The sequence below is a fragment of the Bactrocera neohumeralis genome, chromosome 2, assembly GCF_024586455.1.
Source record: "Bactrocera neohumeralis isolate Rockhampton chromosome 2, APGP_CSIRO_Bneo_wtdbg2-racon-allhic-juicebox.fasta_v2, whole genome shotgun sequence".
Taxonomy (NCBI): domain Eukaryota; kingdom Metazoa; phylum Arthropoda; class Insecta; order Diptera; family Tephritidae; genus Bactrocera; species Bactrocera neohumeralis.
This window is the reverse complement of record NC_065919.1, coordinates 76,908,825-76,925,357: the sequence shown is the minus strand read 5'-3', so window position 1 is coordinate 76,925,357 and position 16,533 is coordinate 76,908,825. Positions and strand designations below refer to the sequence as shown.

Here is a 16,533-nt window from a genome sequence, read left to right as displayed (position 1 = left end):
GGAAGTCGTATCTATAGCGAAGCGAAGGAAAAATCAAATCAAACTTGTCTGTCGCAGGTTCGATAAAAAATCTGGCGTTATTTAATATATATGTATTTTTTTTCTTTCGAAAGTACTTATTGCTACACCCTGTATACAAGGTTTATACGAAAATATTAATCTATCGCTTAATTTAATTCGCCATCGCCATTGTTATTGTACTTGAAATTAATAGTTTATAATTTGTAAATACTCGTACGAAAATTGATCAGTCGTGTTAAGTCGTAAGAACTGTTAAGTGCTAATATTACGGAAGTAAAACATATTTGAGTTTAATATTTCGGTGGGTTCGCAGTAAAAGTTAAACACTTTGAAAACATGCCTTCGGGAGAGAAAAATGGCGAAACACCATCTAAAACCACAGTGGCAGTACCAAAATCGGTTGGCAACGACAGTGCAAATGTGAAAGCCGATAACAGTAATAAAAATATAAAAGCTAAATATGTAATTAAAAGTAGCGGTACAGTGCTCTTACCTAACCACGATATACCAGTGCCAACGAAATTCAATACTACAGAGAATGTACTCGATCCGTTCTGTGATCCTGAGAAACCACAGAAAATATCCTTCCACGATGTAACTTCGGCGGCGTTTCTCATTAAGGATGGTGTGGCGAAAACACCATGTCCGGTGAGTAATAATGAATTTGAATGCAATTTTTTTCGCATTCGACTGCAGATATTGGTAGTGCTTTTGTAAACATATTGATGATTATTTTGTTATAGCACCGAATTAAATATAAATAATATAATAAAAAAGTGGGCAAAGTTCAAAATGTGAATTAAAATATTTATTTTACTGATAAATATTGAAAACACTTGCTATTAATTAATCTTCTTGATTGTTGTAATATGTACTAAAGACTCTTAATGCGACTTAATGAGAAGTGAGTACGACGAAAGTAGGGGCGTCTTAGTTTGAGCGCAACTGAACAATTTTCACGCTTTTCGGAAAACTTAAGAAAATATAAAAATTATTTTGAAATTTCGATTTTTACTATTTTCCTTAATAAATTAAAGTAAAGAGACTAAATTAAATTTTTTTCAATGGTAAACATAATTAAGGTTCTACTTTTCGGCAAGCAATTACTGCTTGTCTTTAAAGGAATTCTACATTAAAATGCTCTGAATGCAGATTCCAATGAATAAAATATAGAGTGAAAAATCTACCCTGACACATAAATATATGTACAAACATTTGTCTGGAATATTATCTTTAGGTTCGTAATAATATCTTTGGGTCCGGAATATTATCTTTAGGTAATGTTTAAATAATTCGAGCAACATAGCTGAATCGAGACGGCATAGTCTTTTATAAGAGTGTACAGCCTCAACATCTGCGCCGTTAGTTCTGCTTTCTCCAGAAAGAATAAAGATGCGAAGCAAATGGGTCTGACAGTGAACGAGGGCATGTCGAAATATCTCCTGTCATCAAACTAGATAATTTCCTGTAACTTAGAACCAGTATTAAAACCAAAAACAAATATCAGCTACGAAATCCAACGCAGAATAACAGTTGCCAACAGTTGCTACTTTGGACTGAATAGGTAATTGAGAAGTAAAGTCCTCTCTCGACGATCAAAGACGAAACTCTATACGTCACTCCCACTATATGGCGCAGAGGCATGGACGATGACAACATCTGATGAGTCGAAGTTACGAGTTTTCGAGAGGAAGGCTCTGCGAAAGATTTATGGTTCTTATCGCATTCGATGGAACGATGAGGTGTACGAGGGAAACGATGACATTGACATAGACAGCGGCTACGCTGGCTAGGTCATGTCGTCCTAATGAGCGAAAACACTCCAGCTCTGAAAGCGTTCGACGCAGTACCCGCCAGGGAAAGCGGAGGAAGGGGAAGAACTCCACTCCGTTGGAAGGACCAGGTGAGACGGACTTGGCTTCACTTGGAATCTCTAATTGGCGCCAAATTTCGAAAAAAAGAAACGACTGGCGCGCTGCTGTTAACTCGACAATAACCGCGTAAGCGGTGTCAGTAAAGAAGAAGAGTACTTACTAATGATAAGATCCTAGAAAAAATGGAGCTCCCTGCTTTAGACAAGGCAGAACATGGAAGCAAAACTTAACCGCAAGGGCTAAGCTACAGCACTTTAAACCGTAAATTGATGGTGGGGACCAAATGGGTATTAACACCTCGACTAACTCATTGGCTCTAGACATCAGTTTCGGACCAATTATGATAAACGCTATATTGGTATGGTGGCCAATGATGGAAAAGAACTACACATTACCATTTGGAAAGCATTCATATATGCATTAGTAGAACTCTTTAGAACAACGCCAGTCAGGCATTAAACGTCATTTTACATTTACTACCAACAGAACTCGTCGAAATTCGAAAATCGTGCCTTTTCTTTCCCTTCTGGAGAAGAGTGGGAAAAGCGCGAGGTGGACATAGGCGCAGGGCTAAGCATCTATACGGATGGGTTCAAACGGTCCTCAATTACGCTGCAGCAATATGGTCCCCTGGATGCAGTGGTACGCAGATAAGGAAACTTCAGACTTGTCAGAACACTGCACTCCGGACCGCGACAGGATGCCTCTTGATGTCTCTCATCGAACACCTACATAGTGAGACGCTTAAGCTTCCAGTTAAAGAACATAATAAACTCCGCTCCAAGCAGTTCCTGCTAGGATGCTCTCGTAGAAATCACCCTTGCAGCCAACTGCTTGGAGCGGAACGCCTCCTAGGAACATCAAGAGGTATTTCCTTAACTACATCGGCGACATAGAACAATACGCCGACCGGACCTCGGACTCAACTAACTTCCGACAGGCACTGACTGCCATTCATAGTGGTGCTATCAACACCTTCACCGACTCCCTTCCAGTGAATGGCGTTCTTGGAGTCAAATCACCACCCATCGCAGACGAAGAGCTCGAGTTGCCGCGAGAAACGCGAGTGACCCTAGCGCAGCTTCGTTCTGGATACTGTAGCAGGTTAAACTCCTACTTATCCAGAATAGACTCAGGCATATCCAATATATGACCTGCATGTGGGACACCCCTTTCCCTTTGGTCCGACCCCGTCGAAACAGCACGTTTCCTGGGCCTCCCGCTAGATGACGTCGACTGGATAACCTTTACCATTCTAACGGGGATTGATATTCCGTTAAAACAACAACAACAACATGGGTTCAAACTATATAACCAAGTGGGAGGTGGTGCCTTTTCCGCAAAATTAGACACCAAAATCCCCTTTCGTCTGCCAGATCACTGCAGTGTTTTCAAGTGGAGATCACTGCTACTAACGAAACATGTTCCGACATGGAGTGACAGATAACCAAATGGCTTTAAAATCAGCAAAGACACCTAGATTTTTAGGCATTCCTTCAGCCTTGATCTCTTAGAAAATCTAACATCATATTTCATGATAAACCTGAAATGTTTTGCAGGAGATAATGATATTCATGGTAACTGTGAAGTAGATGAACCAACCAGAATAGACTCCACCCTACCATTAGACCTATGCATCTGACTATTTGTAGATATTTAATCGACAAACATGTTATAAACATAGCGGATTTTCGAGCCTTCGAGTAATAAATCAAGCAAATTCGAAAAATTGTATTGCGTTAAAATATTCTGTAACCGTAAGTTTTGAAAATATAATTTTTAGAATCTACTCTATTTGTTAATTAGGTGTATATGCTTAATTATTATACTATATACTGATTATACATTTTTATATATACATTTCTGTATATGTTTAATAAAAATTATACAAATTTGTTTCTGCTTTCATTTTCAGCGTTCCACTTCATCAGACTCTTATGGCATGGATTTGTATTTGAAGAAAGACTTTCTGCAAGTAACTGGCAGGTAAAATCTAATCAAGTCAATTTAAAAAACAATTTAAACAGTAATTTTTATTGAGTTCAAAAATCTATAAGCACAAAAAATATGAAAGAAAATAAGTTCCGTTTTCCTTATCTTTATAATGTGTATTCCAAATTAATTAAGGCTATCAATATTTGTTCATTGCCGGCACAGCACAGTCTTCCACTAATTATTTGCATTTATGATTGGCAGGTCCAAAGTGCAATTGCTTACTTTAATCGGTGATATTCTACAAACTCAAAAATATACATACACTTATGCTTTGATGAATATTTATGAAAAATGTTTCGCATCACTGCTTTTCCTGTAACCAATGACAGTTCGTGCTTAGGATTTACCAAAGGAAGCATTACTAAAAAGGTTAACTTCATCAAGAATTTCAATGCTACCCTTGGCAGCAAGACTGAATGGCATAATTCCAGTGTTGAGCTTCTGCTTAGGGATAGTATGATCAAGTGGTATACTGACGGCTCGAAAATGTCGCAGGACCACACACCAAGCTCTCCATACCTATGGAAAGTTTTCCGAGCATTTTTCAGGCAGAAGTCTTTGTCATAAGTCGGTGCATAGAGATAAACCTCCGATGCAACTATAGCAACGAACGTATAACCATACCTAGCGATAGCCAAGCGGCACTTAAAGCAGTCTCATCCTGTGAGATCAAATCGCTACTGGTGCAGAAGGACAGAGAACGGCTGAATAGCCTAAACAAGTGCACCTCATCTGGGTGCCCGGGAACGAACTGGCTGATGAGCTCGCCCGCTTTGCAGCATCCACTTACATGGTTGGACCTTAACCCTTCACTGCGGTGGGTCCCCATACCATAAAGGAGTTGCTCCGCCAGCAGGATGAAGTAGGTAGAGAGAGGCATTAGCACCAACTACATAGCATGCGGCATGCCAAATTGATAATGAGAGGGGGCGTTCAACCTCAGCAGGTTTTAATATGCAATCATTCCTAGGGATAAACTCAGACTACTGGTCGGATTTAACACTGGCCACTGCAAGCTGAAGAGACATTTAAACAACATGACCTAGCTTCTTGCGTAAATTGCCAGTTCTGCGACAGGGAGCCTGTAACACCAGAACATCTGCTAATTCACTGCACAGCAGTCTGCAGACGCAGGTTTAAAGTCCTTAGATCCATGTTTCCGAATAAGGATCGCATCGCTTCACTAGCACCCAGCAGGATATTGGATTTTATCAATGTGCTGGGGCTAGGTGAGTCTCTTTGCGATTTAGGAGAGGGCACAATAGATTTAAGATCGCGGTGCATTCCTCATTTTTCAATCAATCAATAGGGAGTCGTTGATGCTACGAACTGATTTTCCGAATTTGTTTCTTCGTAAAACAAATTAACTTCATTTCCTGATGAGCGTATTGAGTCTTTAAAACAGATCGTCTTGTAGTTATCCCGCATATTTTTAATCTACAAGTTTTAAGATCCTCTAAATGGCTACAGAACCTTTCTAGATTAGGAATGCGCCGTTTCGCATTACCTGCTGTGGAGTTTCCCAAACCTTAGTAGGTACAGGTATAATTGAATGAGAAACTGTATTTTATTAGAAATATTTGACATAACCGAGCTTTGAGTTCGTTTTTGTAAGAATGATCTCTAATTGGCACTTGAAATCAAGTTGCAAGCTTGTTGTCCCGGGTCCACACAGATAATTTGTTATATAGATTTGCTTATATCTCATATTGTTTTCACTCTCTTTTAGTTTCAAAGAACGTGGTGCTAGGTACGCTCTTCTCTGCCTCTCCGAACAACAAAAGAAGACTGGTGTCATATCCGCCTCGCTTGGAAATCATGCACAGGTTGGTTTATCTCAATAAAAATTAATACAAGTAGAAATCGAATAAACAACCACTAACAAATTCAAAATCATCGCATGTATAGGCGTTGAGCTATCATGGCTGGAAGCTAAATATACCCGTCATAGTCGTAATGCCAAAAGCTGCGCCCATAATGAAGATTCAAAAATGTCGCAATTACAAGGCGACCGTAATTGTGGAAGGCAATGATATGGGCGAAGCGAAAACGATCGCCATGAAAATGGCACAAGATAAGGGTATGCTCTACATCAATGGATATGATCATCCGCAAATTATGGCTGGTCAAGGCACAATCGGTCTAGAGATATTGGAACAGGTGCCCAATCCAGATGCTGTGATTATACCGGTTGGTGGTGGTGGACTTATAGCCGGCATTGCAACCGCAATTAAAGCTTTATCGCCGAACACTACCGTTATTGTAAGTAGTGAGAATGTATTTGTGATAAATAGATATGCTAAAGGTATATAAATTTTGATCTTACTTTATCCGCCAGGGCGTTGAGTCTGAGAAGTGTCCCAGCTTTTCGCAAGCAATGGAAAATAACGGACCCATACACACACCCATCAATAATACGTTAGCCGATGGCTTAGCAGTACCCAAAGTCGGCTACAATGCTTATGTGACGGCACTACCGCTCATCGATAAGATGGTGGTGGTGAAGGAGGAATGGATTGCATTGGCCATTCTACGTTTGGTGGAGGAGGAGAAGTGTGTGGTGGAGGGAGCAGGTGCTTCGGGCTTGGCCGCTGTACTGGCGGGACAGTTGAATGAATTGAAAGGCAAAAAGTGAGTAATTACATGTTGCTTGATAAGGAAAGGAGTTTGTAGAATAATATACTGAAATTTCTGTAGGGTTGTGATTCTCTTATGTGGCGGCAATATAGATACCACTGTATTTGGACGCTGTTTGGAGCGTGGTCTAGCCGCCGAAGGTCGTCTAGTGAAGTTTCAAGCCGAAGTTAGTGATCGCCCTGGTGGTATATATGATCTGTGCAGACTACTTTCCCATTTAGGTGTCTCCATCAAGGATATAATGCACGAGCGCGCTTGGCTCAGAGATATATACACAGTGTCGGTGAGTTTTACGGAAACCTTTTACTCTTATAGATACCTACTTCCTACTTTTCATTAATAAATTATTGTTCGCTCAATAGGTTAAAGTCGTCTGTGAGACTCGTGACTGGTCCCACAGTATGGAATTGAAGAATGAATTGAAGAAGCATTATACAAATGTCGAGTTCAGTGAGGAGCCCATGGCCATACTTAACAATGTAGCTTCTTAATGAATTTAATTTAATTATACACTTATTTAAATACTTTGTTTACTATTTATAAGTATGTGAAGAATACTTGGGATGCAGCAAAGGTTTCTAAATTTTTTTTTTGCCAAAATAAAGTTTTAAATTAAAAATGTAAATTTGTATTAAGCCATTAATAAAAGGATCTTTAAATATTTTGGAATATATTTTTCTGATATTTAAAAAAAGTACATATATACAGATGTAGATACATAGGTAGAGCACATAAATAAAAATAAATGGACAATCTTAGAATTCAAGAAGGATTCTGATTTTATTCGAAAATAAGAGAATAAATAGCGTAAATGTAATTTAATGGCAGATAAATATACATACCATATGAACCACCTAATCAGATTTGATAAGGACTTGCAAAAATATACAGTTTCGCGTATTTTAATAAAATTTTTATTATCGCTCTTTCCCTTTAAAATAATCTCCTGAGCCAATGTAAGTATGCTTAGTTTAATTTTTCATACACTTGTTACAAGCTTTGGCTTTGAGTGTTTCAGCGAACATTGGTTTTTTGGTTTCCTTTCATTCCTGATCATTGTTGACAGTTTCGACTTCATATTTATAAACTCACTTTTGTCACCTGTTATGATATGTTTGACGAATGTAGGGTCTTTAGCTACATTTTCAAGGATCTGTTTTACGGAAGTTTTTGCAAACTATTCAGGTAATTTGGTGTGTTGCTAGCACTGATACACTTCAAATCCAAAATATTAACTTTGAGTCGGTCAATAAAAGATATTGAAATCATCTGTTCTCTCTCTCTCTCTCTCTGATGCCAGTACAACGATTTTTAAGCACGGCTTCTTTAAATTTTTTGATATTATCGACCTTTAGTGAAAAAACACTCCAAAGGCTTTTGCAGATTTTAAACGATTTCATATCACAAACAAAACTTCGTACAAACAAACAAAATTTAATTTTTTCCAATCATTTCTAAAAACAAATGTCATCAAAATCCCAATAATATCAACCTTCTTTATTATTTATGTTCTCTGTAATAAAGGTTGTGTTCTCATAGATTGCCATGACAATAACATAGCTTAGGTCATACATGATGCTACTAAGATTTTATTCGATTGAGACCAAACTAAAATGTCTGGAAGAAAAACAGTACTGTTCGGCAGTTTTCTTAGACATTCAACAAGCTTTTGATAGAGTTTGACACAATGGGTTGTTATTTAAAATAAAAGTGAAACTACCAGCTCCACTCTACCTATTTTTTAGTTCATACCTAGAATGCAGCTATTTTTACATTTAGATACAACTGCACGTAGTAGAATCCTGGCTACGAAATTGGAATGATAAATGAAACAAAATAAAAATGAAACAAATCGTGAAAATATTAGATTGCCCCAGCGTCTATCTCAATTATCCCAAAATGCATTAGCGCTAAGTACCTCAAGTTGCACTCATACAGAAGACTAGCATGGCAGCAAAATATAAAAATCAAACGAGATTAGCTTAAAATCAAGATGAAAAAATGTACTGGTTAATGGATCCCAAACCAAAGATTCCCAATGGAAAGCAGTTTAAAACCGATGTGGGCATATGGAATACAAATCTGGGGTACTGCAAGTAAATCGAACGAAAAACTAATTCAAAGATATCAGTCAAAAACACTCAGGTTGATCGCAAACGCTCCGTGGTACCTCAAAAATATTAACTTACACAAAGGCATTGAAATAAACATGGTGAAATGCGAGATTCAGAAACTTACTTGTAGTTCAAGATATCTTAATCGCCTAAGCTGCCATCCCAATATACACGTTATTAACCTACTGGACAACAGTGAAGAGACTCGCCGACTGTAAAGGCTACATCCCTTAGACTTGCCAATTAGATCTTAGGTTTAACTGAATTAATTAAGTAGTAAAGTATATATGTATAATGCTAATTTAAGTAAATGGTGATATACTATACTTGTATATTACAAATCTTATACATCAAATGCTTCATGTGTTTAATGGACAAATTGATAATGGTTGTCAAAAAAGTCTTGCGGTATTTTCGCTAGTAGGCGCTGAAAGCGCGTAGTTCTAGTTTTATTCGTCGCATCGGCTCATGCTATACCTTTTTGGAAAGCTCATTTCACGCGCTAACACGTGTTTGATTGATTGTCGTTTATTTTAAGTTGTTCGTGAGTTATAGCGTCGCAAACATGGAGCAAAATAAAGAGAAAATATGGCATATTTTACAGTACTACTACGATAAAGGCAAAAATGCATCTCAAGCCGCCAATAAAATTTGTGCAGTTTATGGACCCGATACAGTTTCCATTTCCACCGCACAACGATGGTTTCAACGTTTTCGTTCTGGTGTAGAGGTGGTCGAAGATGCGCCACGCTCCGGAAGGCCTGTCGTCGAAAATTGCGATAAAATCGCTGAATTGGTCGAAAGAGACCGGCATAGTGGCAGCCGTAGCATCGGTCAAGAGCTGGGCATGAGTCATCAAAAATTCATTTCAATTTCAAAAAAAAAAAATTCAATAAAATTACCGCAAGACTTTTTTGACAACTCATTATTTTAGCATCAATGCCAATCTTGAGTTTATTGTCACACGATAGATTGTAAATAATGTGAAAAATTTTAGAATTAAGCTCAATAGAATTATTGAATGAAGTAGAAACATATTATATCTTCAGCAAAATGTTAAAGTATATTAAGGCTACTTTAGTTAAATGAGTAAACTAATTTCTAATAAAACTACGGTTTTATCTTTAGTTACACTATATTTTATTGTAATTTACAGGTTATAATTTAAAATATTATAGAAGATAAAAATATATGTACATCGAGTATTCGGCCGTTGACTCATTTCTACAAAAAATTAAAAAAAAAATTAATAAATAATATAACTAAACTACTTTACGTAGACAATTTCGAAAGACATAAAAACTGATTTTCAAATTTCAATTTTTTAACTTTCTTTCAAAATATTTAATATTTTCATTTTTTTTTATAATTTTTCGACTTAATTACTACGATTATTACCATTATGAAGATATATGCAATAGTTCTCTTATAATGGACGACGATATTATTGATACCCATTGCGATCCAAAGAAACCGCGTGAAGTATCCTTTGACGACATCACAACGGCTGATTTACTTTTGATGGACGAAGTGACTAAGACGCCGTGTACAGTAAGGTTTAGAGATTATTCTTATAAACGTAGAGGAAACATTTTCATGTAATAAATTTTTTAGCGGGCCGTGAAATGTATTGAATACAATATGGAGGTTTTTTTCAAGAAAGAATTCATGCAGCCGACGGGCAGGTGAGTAAAATGAGGCTACAATTGTGGCAATACATGACAAGGTTTCATTTCGATAAAGAGAAAAAATCTTAAAGTAAAAAATTATTATTCTGTAGAACGATATATACCAACATATTAAACGTCAATGTCCTACTCCCTTTTGATAGTTGCTCAGTGCTGTAGTGGCTATCCCAAAACTTAGTTCTCACTCAACTTAACCTAACAAACTAATATTATCTTCATCATAGTTTCAAAGTACGAGGAGCACGTTATGCCTTACTGCTACTCTCCGATAAACAGAAGCAAATTGGTGTTATATCTGCATCAACGGGAAATCACGCTTTGGTAATATGATAATTATTTAAACTAACCTATCGTGGTTACGCTATAACATCTCCTCTTCACAGGCCTTAAGTTATCAAGGCAATCTGCTCAAAATTCCCATTACAGTTGTGGTGCCTACATGCACCGCCACGACGACAATTGAAAAATGCCGGTCTTACAATGCGCATGTTATCACCGAGGGTCGCGACATTTCAGAGTCCCGAGTAGTTGCTTTGGTTTTATCAAAAGACAGACAATTGGAATATATCGATAGCTATGATCATCCACATATTATTGCCGGTAACGGTGCGATTGGCTTTGAAATACTAAGGCAAGTACCGAAAATCGACGCGATCGTGGTGCCAGTTGGTGGTGGTGGACTTATAGCGGGTATTGCCACAACCGTTAAGACGGTATCACCGCAGACACAAATTATTGTGAGTACTTGAACTGCAAGTCTTCAGTGGTAACTAAATATTTACTTTATAGGGTGTGGAGTTGGAAAAGTGTCCGAGTTTCCAACGAGCCATGGAGAATGAGATGCCTACTTATACGCCACCAAATAAGTCGCTGGCTGAAAGTTTGCTGGTGCCAAAGGTGGGCTGCAATGCCTTTTCCATGGTTGCTGTTTTGATTGACAAGTTGGTGTTGGTGCGCGATCCTTGGGTGGCGTTGGCAATGTTGCGGCTAGTTGTGGAAGAGGAGTGCGTAGTCGAGGGTGCTGGGGCTGTAGGTTTGGCGGCAATACTGGCGGGTCATTTGAACGAATTGCATTTAAAGAGGTATAGAAGGGTTGCGGGATGAAAGAGAGAATTTTATATGATTTAGTTTATACTTTAATATTTTTGCTCGCAGAGTTGTGGTTCTACTTACTGGTTGTAATACTTATGCTTCGGCTTACGGACGTGCTCTAGAGTGCGGTATGTCGGCCGAACGACGTTTATTACCCGACGATACTGAGCATAATGCCTGTAGCGTATTCACACTTATCGAAAAACTAACCAAAGTTGGTCTAAATGTGAATGATACATTATCGGAATGTGTGTGGTTGCCATTAGCTTATAATTTGGAACTTGGTAAGTGCTAAGAGAAAAAAAAACGTTGTGAGCATATATTTCATGTTTTTTGAAAGTCATATCTTGGTCCATAAAAAAATTTGAAAGATTTGGATTCTAAGTCTTCGAGCTTCGTACTAAGTTTTCACTTACAATCTGTACTTTCTAGAACAACGTTCCAAGACTGCGCTTCAACAACTCACATTAACCGAGATGAAAAAATTATCAAACGACAACGAAGAAAACGAATTGAAACCAACCACAGCAGCACGAAGTAAGAACGGAGCCGCAAGAAGTCCAAAGGAAGCCGCAAAAGGTTCAAAAGAAGCAGTAGAAACGGAATACAAGGAGACAAGCGGAGAGGCGCAAGGAGTGGTCGTCAAAGAAACGCCAGTCGAAGAAACTCAAGAAAAGCTTCCAAAACCAGTGCAAGTTCCATTGAAATCCAGAAAGCCTTCAATAACAAACAGAAAACTCATTTTTAGAAAGCAAGGCAGATAAAGATTTGCCGAGTTTTCACTTTTTTGAATGCTTAAAGTTCGGAAAACGAAAGACGAGACTTTAAGTGACCACAACAAATATGTAATTCATAAAATTTCATTTCATCTCATTTATAAAACGTTTTCAAAAATTGTTAAACTAAAAAGAAAAAATATTTCAATAAATCATGCTTCATCTTCATCCTCAGTATTTGTTTCAGGCGAAAGTTCATCGTCATATTCATCCAAATGTTCTTCGTCCACCTTCTTTACTTTCTTAATTAAACTCAGACGATAGGCTTCCTCCTCTTCTGGTGTTGGATCGGTTGTCTCGATGAAGTCTTCCTCTCCATGCGGATATTCCTCCAAAACAGGTGGCAGATGTTTCAATACCATATTACGCGCGACATACTTATGACCCCAACCCACATATATTGACTCACACAGCTTTTCAAAGGTAAAGGTGTAAGCACCCGGCCAGACATTGGATTGGAGGATGAGTATACGTTCATTTCGATTCGTATACTTACTGGTGAAACGTGTGACCCATGGCATAGTGAATTGATCACTAAGATCATTAGAGCAGGGGTGCAGTATGGACGGTCCTTCTTCGGGTACGGAAAGTTCTTCACCTTCCATGTCTTCCTCTTCCTCCTCTTCTTCCTGGTCCAAATCGTCTTCCTCTTCGCCCATTTCTTCCATACGCAATAGTTTCCGCAGACGTTCTAATTCTTTTTCACGCGTTTTATGTGCTTTCAGTTCATCATACCAGAGCACACGCCCCTGACGCAATAGATTTGGCCTTACATGTAGCCACTTGTGTAGGTTTGTGAGTGACTCTAAGGATTCTGGTACATATTTCTCGTTCTTTAATAGCATTATGTCATTATCTACTGAGTTCGAAAGTTAAAATAGTTGGTATACTAACTTTGCTTAACCGCAATGCTTACCAATAATATCCTCCTCGTCTTCGCCTAGAAGAGATGGTTCCTCTTCCTCCTCCTCTTCATCATCTTCGATACCATCGAAAAGACGTCTCTCTTTCTTGGTTATTGTTCTATAGTAGCCATGGGGTGCAATGTAGGTACCAGCTGTTATTCGAGCTATGAGCGCGCGTAGATAATGTTTCTCTTTCCCTGGAAAGCAGGGATACGATTGAATTTCAGCTTCAAGATCGCCCGTGAGGAATTTCTTTATCTCCCGTGATACTTTAATTTGAGACGGTGTTACCATTGGCAGTTCCATCCAATCATCCGAGACTGAGTTCACTACAAAATATGAAAATCGATTTGCACCGGTACCGACAGTTTCTGGCGGTATATTGAAAACTTCTTTAGACTCAGCCAGTGGTATGGGTGCAGCCGCCGGCACCATTTTCTCAATTTCTTCAATTGGATGATCATCCCAACCTAATTTTCCGGGCGTTAATTCGGGTCCAACAAATGTAGGCAGCGGTTTTGTGCCCGACACTAATCGCGACAGCAGATCCTTATGTTTTTCTTGTAATTCTTCCGTCATTTGATCGACGCGCGATAGCACTTCTTCATGGGATAATGAAGCTTCTACAATGTAATACGACGCTTTGAGACCATTTATCATACCCCAAAAGCGACATTGCATTATAGAAGGATGTGTCTGCAAACGATCCATGGCACAGGCGAGTTGGAAAATATCATCGGAATTGATACCAAAACCACATTGATTCCAGAAGAATTGCAAATGCTGCACACGTTCGTTAAAGGTTATGAAGCGACTCAAATCCAATATGTCGAGCTTCAAACCTTCTAAAATAGCAGATTTGGACTCCTCGACAGTGGCCATTTCATCAGCGACCTGCAGCTCGTTCGGTTCGGGTACAGGTAACTGAAATAAAGAAACTATAACTTAAAACTTGTTGCGTAAATTGGTTTGGATAATAATGTATGTCTCTCTTCAGTATACAATCTAATTAAACTATTTGTTAAGTGTGTATTTTTACCTTCATAGACAAAAGAAATTTTTTCGCCACACGATAAATACGCGATTCTTCGAAGACTCCGTCCGGTGGAAATCGTTCTGGTAAATGCAACTTTTGCTCACGCACATTGCGACTAAATTCCTCGAAGAAATCTATTACGTTCGGTGGACGTTCGTCAATAACTCGCTTGATAATGTCGGCTAAGTGGTCAAATCTATAAAAAAAATAGGTGTGTTCATAAATTCTTAGATGTTAAAAGACGATCACTTACAAATTATCACCACTAATGGTGCTATATTGTTGCATTATGGCTTTGGCCACATTCAACTCATATCCAATATTGGGCGGCTCTTTGCGAGTGTGATCGCGTTTATGACACTCGGAACCGAAATATTGACTCAGCATTGTGTTAGTGGATGAAGAAGATGAGGTCGAGACCATGTTCGCGCATGGATCGTCTGATTCCTCCGATTTCTCCGGCTTCTCAATGTGTTCAGCTTTTCTTCTCGATTCAGGATCACCACAGGGAAAATCAATTTTAGAACTCGAGGTTGTATCGAACGTAAAGCCGTCACAAGATTGCTTCTCTCCGAACTCCATTGGTATGATTTAATTTTTCTTCAAGTCTTCTAATGTAATAGGAATCTCTTTTAAAGCGGTATGAGGTGCGGTTATTTTATGAAAAATGAAAAAATGAATAACTCTTAATGACGGAAAAAATGCTTTCGAAAATATTTGAAGTTTTGTAAAATTTTCTCTCCCTCTTGAAGGTGTCTTCCTTCGGATAACTTAATTGTTTTTAAGTTTAGGTGAAATAATTCCATTTGCAGTGCGAGTTACAGTTATAAAACTTTGTTTAATGCAATTTCTTAATAAAGTATGAGCTGGATGATGATTTATAGATATTTTCAGTATTAACCGGTAGAAGACCGGTAAAATCTGGCAATGTGTTTTTAAATTAATAGTTACTTGAGAAATTATTTACTATTCATAGCTCTGTAACCACCCCAGAAACGGTCTGTCTATCTCTGAAAAATAATTTCTTAATTTTTAACATGACCCATTTGTTCGGAAACAGAACAGGGTCAATTCTTACACAACACCTATTATATTATTCTTAAATAAGGCCTAATGTTTAAGTCCATGCCTCGCTATTATGCCATTTTTATGCTAATATTTCTGCATCTTTTATTTCTAAAGTGTCCACTAATATTAGGAGTCCGTTTGCCACTCTGATTGAGGTATCTCCAAAATATGCCTTCTGAACGCATCAAAAGCCTCTTCAGGCGTTTACCTCTTAGTTTATTTTTTACATACGGGATTAAAAAGAAGTCATTGGGGACCAGTTAAGACTGGATGACTTAACAAATTGGTGTTCTGAGTGCTCAAAAATGCAGTTGTCACAGTCGATATGTGAGAGCTCGCATCTTCGCGGTGAATAACAATTGATCATGGACGACCTTCTCGAAATTCGTCTTGAAGTGATCTGAGTTCATCGAAGTTGTAAAAAATAATCGCATGAAAATGTTCTTGATTTCATTTCATTTTTTGGTCGAGAAGAATATTTCAAGTTACTGTAAACAACACAAATAGCTATCGTATGTCAAAACGTTAAACTTTCTTTCATAATTTTCTGTCACTGACAGATCCTCATCCGGATACATTCGACTTTCATACTATTGCGCACGACTAATGGGCTAATGGGATATTTCTTTGAAGTTTTGCTTTTGCATGTTGAAATCACTCAGAGTAAAAGGGTTTATTGCTATACGAAAGTTTGACGTATTGCTGGTACCTCTAACCACAATACATTTTATCTCTTGTAATAGATAAAATATCTTATCTTTTGTCTTTGCATATTAAAAATAATTAGAACATTTAAGAAAAACAGTGTGTTAATATTGCTGACTTAATAAGTTATCAGCACAATCATATGATCGTAAAAATTCGAGGGCTTTCACCTATCACAGCGCAGACAATTTCCTCCCTCCTGCGGACAAAATTCTCGGCGAAAGTTCTTGTTTGTATGCCAGGCATAATAACATGACACACAATCAGAAAGGCTGGGCTTCATTTCTTTCGTATCATATGATTTTGACAAGCTTTGAACTTTGAATAGCGCTGAGTGCTTATGAAAAAAGTCACATGAAGCTATTTCTGTCCAATATGGAGACTGCATGAGCTTTTAGCAAACGAAAATCGCCAAGCTTATAAAAAGATGTCTAACCATAGTGGCTATTACGGACAAAGTAAGCAATGAATTCAACTGAAAATTTGATCGTACTTCAGAGGCAAAGAAAAATTTTGAGAATTCGATTCTCCGAACCCTCGAAATTTTAAAAGCTCCCATTATTTTTTAAATACACCTCATATGCAATTTTTGTATATAAGTTTACAAGTATGCCCATATTTC

General features: G+C 38.0%; 3 protein-coding genes across 3 annotated transcripts; 2 read left to right on the top strand and 1 right to left on the bottom strand.

The window, feature by feature from the left end:
* Nucleotides 1-234: 234 nt before the first annotated feature.
* On the top strand, nucleotides 235-7,152 carry LOC126761377 (L-threonine ammonia-lyase-like). The gene is made up of 7 exons (XM_050477488.1): nucleotides 235-669; nucleotides 3,811-3,881; nucleotides 5,620-5,716; nucleotides 5,799-6,152; nucleotides 6,229-6,521; nucleotides 6,588-6,810; nucleotides 6,890-7,152. The coding sequence occupies exons 1-7, from the start codon at nucleotides 358-360 to the stop codon at nucleotides 7,016-7,018; spliced, it is 1,479 nt and encodes a 492-aa protein (XP_050333445.1). The 5' UTR covers nucleotides 235-357; the 3' UTR covers nucleotides 7,019-7,152.
* A 2,918-nt stretch (nucleotides 7,153-10,070) lies between these two features.
* LOC126755171 (L-threonine dehydratase catabolic TdcB-like) lies at nucleotides 10,071-12,375 on the top strand. Its single transcript, XM_050467557.1, has 7 exons — nucleotides 10,071-10,192; nucleotides 10,256-10,326; nucleotides 10,554-10,650; nucleotides 10,713-11,066; nucleotides 11,119-11,411; nucleotides 11,485-11,705; nucleotides 11,854-12,375. The coding sequence occupies exons 1-7, from the start codon at nucleotides 10,073-10,075 to the stop codon at nucleotides 12,183-12,185; spliced, it is 1,488 nt and encodes a 495-aa protein (XP_050323514.1). The 5' UTR covers nucleotides 10,071-10,072; the 3' UTR covers nucleotides 12,186-12,375.
* Nucleotides 12,323-14,784, bottom strand: LOC126755161 (radial spoke head protein 4 homolog A). The gene is made up of 4 exons (XM_050467546.1): nucleotides 14,392-14,784; nucleotides 14,142-14,334; nucleotides 13,114-14,026; nucleotides 12,323-13,053 (listed from the first exon to the last, which is right to left on the bottom strand). The coding sequence occupies exons 1-4, from the start codon at nucleotides 14,718-14,720 to the stop codon at nucleotides 12,350-12,352; spliced, it is 2,139 nt and encodes a 712-aa protein (XP_050323503.1). The 5' UTR covers nucleotides 14,721-14,784; the 3' UTR covers nucleotides 12,323-12,349.
* Between the last annotated feature and the right edge of the window lie 1,749 nt (nucleotides 14,785-16,533).